The 8792-nt window shown below is 32.2% G+C and overlaps 1 protein-coding gene across 1 annotated transcript; it reads left to right on the forward strand.

Moving 5' to 3' along the window:
- Positions 1-588: 588 nt before the first annotated feature.
- LOC100807246 (O-acyltransferase WSD1-like) lies at positions 589-5115 on the forward strand. Its single transcript, NM_001289250.2, has 6 exons — positions 589-1946; positions 3814-3886; positions 4016-4083; positions 4172-4387; positions 4462-4599; positions 4703-5115. Exons 1-6 carry the CDS (start codon positions 1206-1208, stop codon positions 4850-4852), a joined length of 1386 nt encoding a protein of 461 aa, NP_001276179.2. The 5' UTR covers positions 589-1205; the 3' UTR covers positions 4853-5115.
- The last annotated feature ends 3677 nt before the right edge of the window (positions 5116-8792 follow it).

Raw genomic sequence — 8792 nt, forward strand, 5'->3', positions numbered from 1 at the left:
ATTGAATTACTAAGTCATATAGACTAGATCTAGCCATCAAAGTTATCATAAACTAGAAAGCTATGAAATTGACATTTGAGTGAGGTAGAAGGAAAATGTGGTAATCCATCCCAGATCAACGAAGTTCATCTTTCTATAACCCTTTATATGTGGTGAAATTTTTTTGTATTTCTGCAACATTTAAAAATTATAATGGAGATGCTGTTGAGATGACTTAACATTTGTTTATAAGTTCCTACATAAACATCTTAAAAGCATCCCACATAATAAACAAAATATTTCTAAATTTCCTCTTATGTTATGCTAAGCATAAACATCAAGCCTGCTAGAAGCCAAAGAACAGAAGACAGAGAGAAGATATGAAGGATATTGTTGGTTGAACTTTAACAAAAATGTACAGAACAAAGGAGAGAAGTCCCTCTCTCCTCCCCCTTCACAAATAATTTCTCCTTTCACACACAAGCTATCAAATTCACATAATGAATCCCTCTAATCGGATGTCCCCTATTTATAGCCAGTCCCTTCTAACTATTGGACTAACTGAGCTGCCTTTATTCAGCTCTCATTATAGTCATTGACCAAGGCTGCAGCCTGCAGCTGCTTGACAGCCTTGAGCAGTAGAACCCTCTCGTAGTAATATCAGCAAATGCAAAAAACAAAGAATTACATTACAAGGTCAAAGGGCATAGAAATAATGAAAAATAGTATGATTTTGATTTATGGAAATAATAAAAGAAATTAACAAATTTGCATCGCACATCTCACAAAGAAGGATGAAAAAAATCCCTAAATTTACCTTAAAAACTGTATTTTTTGGGGAAACAAGAGCTAGCCAATACCTTAAAAAAAATTTATTGACAAGTACACAAGTATACCCAATTTGTACCGATACCCAATAGTATTGGGCCAATACATAACATACCGAGTGTCACTGTTGCTTGCAATAAAGCACAAGTATGCGTTTTGCTTTTGCAAGGAACATTAATCCATTTTGAATGAGAATTGAGCAGTCAGCAGAGTATGTAAAAAAGCTTGAAAGTCAAACCAAGGCTTGCAAGAGTTGGTGATATAAATTTAAAATATGGAAGTAAAATTGTGTGGTCACATTTTATTATAGAATTAACTAAAGTAGGAATGAAATAATAGGGGGGGGGGAGAGATATATCATACGACTGAGTCTAGAGGGTGTGTGAATAGAGAGAGTGATGGGTGAGAGGGGGGACGAAGCTGTAACCCCGGCGGGGAGGCTGTTCCTGCAGGCAGAAATGAAACAAGTAATCCACTGCGTCATAGGGCTGAAGAACCCCATCGACGCGGAGCTAGTGAAATCACAAGTCCGGAACTCTACTATGCTACAACACCCACGCTTCACGAGTCTGATGGTAAGAGGCGAAGGAGGAGTGGAGCACTGGCGGCCCACCGAAATCGACATCGATCGGCACGTGCTTATAATAGAGGAAGCAGTGGGCGAGAGGGAGGAGGAGGATGAATCGGCCATCAACAAGTACCTGGCCGAATTATCCATAGACAGCGATGGGCTTAGCATGGAGAAGCCCCTGTGGGAAATCCATCTTCTTAAGGCCCACAAGTGCGTTATTTTCCGAATCCATCACGCCCTCGGGGATGGGATTTCCTTGATGTCCATGCTTCTCGCCAGCTGCAGGAAACTCAACAACCCAAACGCCCTCCCTACCATCGCCGCCTCTGCCTCTACCTCTGCCTCTACCTCTGCCTCTAAAACTAACCTCATCAATTTCCGGAATCTCCTCGCTACCCTCTGGTTTTGTTTCATCTTTGCCCTCGAGTTCATCCTCAGGTGTTTGTGGATTCGTGACCCCAAATCCGCCTTAACCGGTGGCGCTGGGGTTGAGCTCTGGCCCAGGAAGATAGCTACTGCCACTTTCTCCTTAGAAGACATGAAGACCGTCAAGACTGCTGCTAATGCGGTAATACTTCTTCCTCTTCAACTTCATCAGTAGTAATTCATTCATCCCCTCCTCAAAACCCCACCCACCTTTTTAAACATTCTTCTTCTGTCACTGAAAATATAAAATTCCTATTTCATGTCTTAATCTTTGCTTCCTAATTTCACTACGGACTAAACATTTTTAAACAAAACGTCGGAGGATTTATTAGGTTCTACGATTACTCTTTCCCCCTCTATTTTAGGCATCACAATTGACAGCTCATATTCGTCTATAGCAAGGTGGGGAGATATTGTAGTCAGACATAAAATATAGTTGAAAAGAATATAAAAACACAAATAATCTGTATTTATTTATATAAAAAGTGTTCAGAAATTTAGACACGTCTCAATATATCAATTTTTTTATTTTGCATTTTCTCTCTCCATCTTACAATTTTTTTTCTCCTTCCCCTCTCCAACAAATAAATTGATCAATTTCATAGTGCCATTGATTAATTTTATTCAATATTTACCTATTTATTATCATTGACCAATCCCACATTCTTTACTGACTAGTTTCATAAATATATTGACTGATGTATCAATTAAATTTACCATTTATGGTGAAAAACTTATTGGAAAGGTTCTGAAATTCTGATTACCCTTTTAATGATCCCATGTTAAATAAAAAAAATTATAGACAAAAGGCAAAGATTAAAAACAACTTAAGTAAAACAAAATTAAAAAAAATCGGTTTTATTTTTCAATATTTTTTTTTACTAGTGTAAAATTTTACACGATCGATAAAGTCTGAACCAAATAGCGTCACCTAATACACTAATGATAAATTTATTAAAAATGAAAATACTGTTATTTAATGGTATAAAATAGTTTCTTTTTATACAGTAGAAAAAGTTTTTTTTTTAAATAAAGTAGAAAAAGTTTAACACCAATAATGAACTCCTTTCGTCAATTATTAAAATTTTCATTGTGATGTGGTGAAACCCCTAGGGTTGAGCCGGCAGATGATATGAAGGCTTATATATGAGTTTGAATGACCTTAAATTTAGTCTAATGGGCTGTGGACACCTAAATCGGTGTTGCTTAACATCTGTGCAGGGCATTCCAATTGACATCTTTTGATCCAATACCAAGTGGATAGTTAAGTTGTTATTCTACAAATAATCTTTTCACCCAATTAATACGTAGGTCTTGCTAACTTGCCCTTGGTGTTTTTTTTTTTCTTTTTAAAATGTAATTACCTTTTTTTTAAAGCGTAAATGTGATTACCTTAATCGAAAACAAGATACCACTTTGTCTTTGAAAAAGGTTCCAATACAATGTGGTCTTAATATCCATTGCTATACAGTATGCTATAATTTCCAGTTATATACAAAAGAAGGACAAAAATTGATTAGGTATTCTTGGAGGCTGATGGCATCCCCTTCTTCGCTGGCTTGCAAAACAGAGGATGGTGTGTAACGTTGTGTTTTTTTAATTGATTGTTGAAGTGATTTAATTAAATTTAGTTTAAATACTTGAATGAATGAATTAATAAATTTAGTGATTTAATTATATATATGTGTGTGATTAGTGAGTTTTAGTATGTTGGGCTTAAGACGATAGACTTTAATTTATGGTGGGAGAGATGAGTGTGTATAATAAGGTGTAGGTTTGAAAATGAAAAATTACAAGAGTCATAAATCCTCTTTTGTCCTGAAACTCTCTCTCTCAACACACTTCTCTTCACAATTCTCTTCTTTCCAAGAATCATCATTAGAGGACTTTTAACCTTGGTGATGTGCAAAAAGAGAGTTTATTTCTCTAAATTGATGGATACTAGTATTTATGAGTATTTTTCTTTCTTGTGCAATAATTATTAATGGTTAATTTTTGTTATTATGCAGACCATAAATGATGTTCTATTTGCAGTTATATCATCTGGGATATCAAGATACCTAGACTTTCGAGCACCTAATGGTAAAATTCATTTTTATTTTCCAATAAACACAACTTCTCTTTCCACTTAATATACTTGTACACAAAGGCATGTGTGCACACACAGACCCACATTATCATAATTGATTAAATAATTTTTTATCCCTTAAGGGCTGCGAGATGGTGTTCAGCTAACAGGTTTAGCTATGGTTAATTTAAGAAAGCATCCAGGATTACAGGTCTACTCTTGCCCAAACTTACCTTCCTTGTCTACCTGTTTTCTACATATTTACTGAGTTAGGATAAAAATGGACTATTACTGATCAGGAATTATCCAATATGATGAGAAGTAATTCAGGAGCAAGGTGGGGTAACAAATTTGGTATGATTCTCTTGCCTATATATTACCATAGAACCAACACTTCAGATCCTTTAGAATATCTGAAGAGAGCTAAGGCAATGATTGACAGAAAGAAACGATCTCTAGAAGCCAGTTTCTCATACAAAATTGGGGATTTTGTAATGTCCACCCTTGGTCCAAAGGTGCACTTTTTTTTCCTTATTTTTACACTTTTGAGGCAAAATAAATGCTATTTGATTTTATTTGTAAATTGCAGTTTGCTAGCCTTCTAAATTATCGGATACTCTGCCACACTTCCTTCACTATCTCAAATGTGGTTGGCCCGCAAGAGGAGATTATGATTGGAGGCAATCCTATAACGTTCTTAAGGGCAAATAATTCTGCCTTGCCTCATGTACGACCACTAAACTCTATTTTACTCACAGTCACAACATTAAACACTTAACTTTGGAGTACAATGGTAAGTGAATGTAACTATGTTCATTGTTGGTGAGCAGGCTCTCATTTTGAATATGGTGAGCTATGCTGGAAGAGCAGACATGCAAGTGCAGGTGGCCAAAGACATCATTCCTGATCCTGAGTTTCTTGCCAAGTGTTTTGAAGATGCATTGCTTGAAATGAAGGAGCAGGTTACGGCCAAAATCTGACATTTGGAGAAATTTGATTTTGTTAAATGTTACAACATTGCTATGAATATTGAGATACATATAATCACAAGCAACATAATTTACATTGGGATAACATTTACTTTCTTAATAAATGTTATATAGGGACTTATTTGATACATCTAGTTCTCTCATATGTACCATTGATGGTTGTATGACCTATTAATACATAAGTTGAAAGGATTTGAAGCATATTATTAAAATGCATTTCATGTTTGCTTGACAATTAAAAAGATTAATACGAGACTCATTAAATCTGACACAGTAAATTATATTTTTTTTATCAGCACGATAAATATTTAAAGGATTAGACATGTGATTTGATTTCACTCCCTCATGGGAGGACTTCACCAAATGTCTAGTAGCATCCATTTTATCATTGTCTGAGTTTTAATGATGACAGGAATTATACATTGAATTATTCATGGTAGTACTCTTCAACAAGCTTATATCATATAAATGATGTTATTGCCCAACTATTGGATAAGACTTACCACTAAGTTAATCACAACCCAATTGCTCCTTATAACTGTTTAAGGGTGAACTTTTAGATAAATCACATATCTTCCAACAAAAAGCACTCATTTATTGTACTCATTACGCAAGACATCATAGCCATATTATCATTGCCCCTGATAATATCTATATCTATAAAACATCAAGGAAGCAATAAGAAAGGAAAATATAGTTGTTTCAGGAAAAACTAAGATGTCAAGCAGCAAGTAAAAGGAAATATGTTACTAGGTATAGGCGGATCTAGGACATAATTGAAAAACAAATTTATGTTCAAGAATCTAATTAAAAAAAATAGTTCAGGGGCCTAATTAAAAATTGTCAAATAATTAAAGGATTTATAGATTAATTTAACCAATAAACAACAAATGAATTATATAACAATCAATGAAATATACAATAAAAAAATGAAGTAAAATGAAAAAAAAAATGAATGTTCTAAAGTGTTAAAGAGTACTCAGGTGAATCATTTTAAATGTTCATTCAATAAAATGTTTTTAATAATAATTAAATGTTTTTTTTAAAGTAATAGAATGTTCAAATCATAATTTTTGTTAACTACTTTGATTTGAATATGTTATAACTTTGGATAAAAATATATGTTAATATTATTGAATAATCTCAATCAAAGTATATATATATATATATATATATATATATATATATATATATATATATATATATATATATCATAATAGTTTTTAGACAAATTTTATGGTGGATAAGTGCTTTGAGTGATTTATGGTGGATCACTGTAATTAGCCTTTAGATTAATCAATTGTCACTCATAAAAAAAGATTAATCAATAGTCAACTCTCTTATTATAGACTCTCAACACTTAATCCTTGTTCATTTCTCGCCACTTCTTTCCCTTATTTCCATCCTCTATTTATTTTTTTTGCAATCCCCTATTTCTCCTCTTTTGTCGTCTCAATTTTTTAATTCTATCAAACAAACACAATTGCCACCATTCCTAACCCATCTCTCAGACAATAATGTCTATAGCTTTGGCAAGTTCTATGGCATCAACCTTCCTTGATGCCAGGTCAACATTGACATCAAGTTTAATGGATACCATGTCAGTCCACCATCTGCTTTGATCTTTGTGGATCCAAAAGAGCAACCTCACCTTCAACACCACCAACTACCGTGTATGTGCCTTCTAGGTCATCGTGAAGGCTCTCAAACACTTCTTTAGTGCTTATTCCTCAACTTCCTTGCCCTAAGCATGATGTGTTTATCCCATTATTTCCAAAACTATGCATATTCCTTTTTTTTTTCTTGCATCGTTTTAGTTCCCAATTTATGCGATATCATAATTTTTTTTTATAGTTTGGTGACAATGATGTTGTGATGTTATTGGGGTATGGATTTGTTGTGATGCATATTATCTACTAGAAGTATTATTTTGATGATCTATTTGTGTCACAAACGACAGTATAGGATAGTTGAAAATGAAGAACATGTTATCTAGTGCATTTTTTCCAAAAACATGTATTGGCATTTTTGTGATAAATTTGGTTGTGGTTCACGAAATTGGATTCCGTTTGTTATAAATAAAAATAGACATTTGAGGATATAGTTTTGGGACAATAAATGCTCCAAAAGATTGAGAGTCCAATGAGTTATACTTGTCCAAAATTGAGTGTGTTGTTAGGAAAAATGTGACTAATCATAGTATCTTTGTTTTCAATTTTGTATTTATACAAAAATGGTATTAAAAAATGAGTCAGACGATTCAAAATTAGACATTTTAAGATTTTTACTGATGTATAGTATGCTTTATAATTCATCGTATTCCTATTTCAAAAAAATAAATTAAGTTGACTCATGTGTAGTGAAGAAATTTGTTTTCATGATTTTTTATGTCTTAGGAAAAAAATGGTTTTCTTCGTACATGAATTAGAAAATATTATTTACATTTTTTAAAGTAGATTCAAAGTGTTGCAACATGAGATCAAGTTTTTCTATAATACAATTAAATTGGTTGAGATTTTAATCATGAAAGTAGACTGTTCTATATTGGAAGCAATTTTGACCTCTGCCCACTCAAATATTTATTTTGTTTTTGTAGATCTTTGATTTGCATGTGATTGAATATTTTGACAAATATATTTCTAAAATTTAAAATGACATTGCTTGTTTTTAATAATATTTAATTTGATTTGTTAGTATTTTTTACTATATAACTAGTGAAATTATATTTTTATTTTATCTTTTACTTTATCTTTTTCATTTCTTTATAGAATTTTAAAGATGACTTCTATGGTTTTTATTTAAAAATGTTTTTCAAATATTCTAGATTTTTTTTCCAAAGTATTCCAAATTGTTTTAAAAGTTTAAATTAATTTAAGGATTTTTATTTATGTTTTTTTTATCGATAAATATTAGTTTGTTAGTTTTTCTTAGAAATATCATGGGGGATTCAAATTTGTGATCTCTACCCCTCCCTTCTTCCTTCACCCTTCTTCAATCACTGAATTAACCTTATATCTCCAATGATTTTAATTAAGTAAGTTATTTTGTTTGCCTTATAAAAAAATAGCCATGATAACTCTTAAAATATTATAATCAATTCATATCTATTTAAATTTCATCATACTCTTATTCTTAAATTTGTGAAATAAAGAAAAGTTAATTTAATTTTCTAAAATTAAAAGATTTAAGTGAAACTGATTAAATTTCTTATGTGAATTTTTATAACATACACTATTTTGATGATAATTTGGTTATTACTATTGATGGAATTTGCATACATAAATACACATGGAGATTGTGGATATCAGTAGACACATAAAATTTGGGTTGACATCTAAGACTCAATCGAGTGTTACAAAAGATTGATGAGGTCATGTATACGGGCCTCGGGCATAGGTATACTAACAATTTTCATATTGAGATAAAAGTTATTGCAAGTCTTGTGTCATTGGAAGTCACTGTTGGCGTAAAGCCACTAATTTATTTTCATAAGATTAATATCGATGTTCGCACAATGGTTGTTGTACCATGTTAAGGAAATTGTATATGTTGATTGCTCATATGATAAAAATCTCCATGGAGTTGGGAATGCATACATGACATTACTGATTTACATTGTTTAGGCATATGTTGGTGATTGTCACAATGAAATGTATTTCACTATATATTATTATTGTTTACCTTTGTGGATATGGTATTGTGGATTTAATGTTTTATTAGAAATTCATGTGTGGTGTAAGTTTATCCTTGCATTGCTTGTTTGTATGTGTTTGACCATGATGATTGCAATTCTACACAGGAGTAAAAGGTAGCTATCATGGGATCAAGTTATTCACAATTGAAGTTACATGAGTTATGTTTCTTCTGTTTCTTCTCATTTTTTATATTATTCGAGTTTTTAGTTGAAAGTAAGATGTAGTTGTGACCAACA

The sequence above is a fragment of the Glycine max genome, chromosome 7 (genome assembly GCF_000004515.6).
Source record: "Glycine max cultivar Williams 82 chromosome 7, Glycine_max_v4.0, whole genome shotgun sequence".
NCBI classification, from domain to species: domain Eukaryota; kingdom Viridiplantae; phylum Streptophyta; class Magnoliopsida; order Fabales; family Fabaceae; genus Glycine; species Glycine max.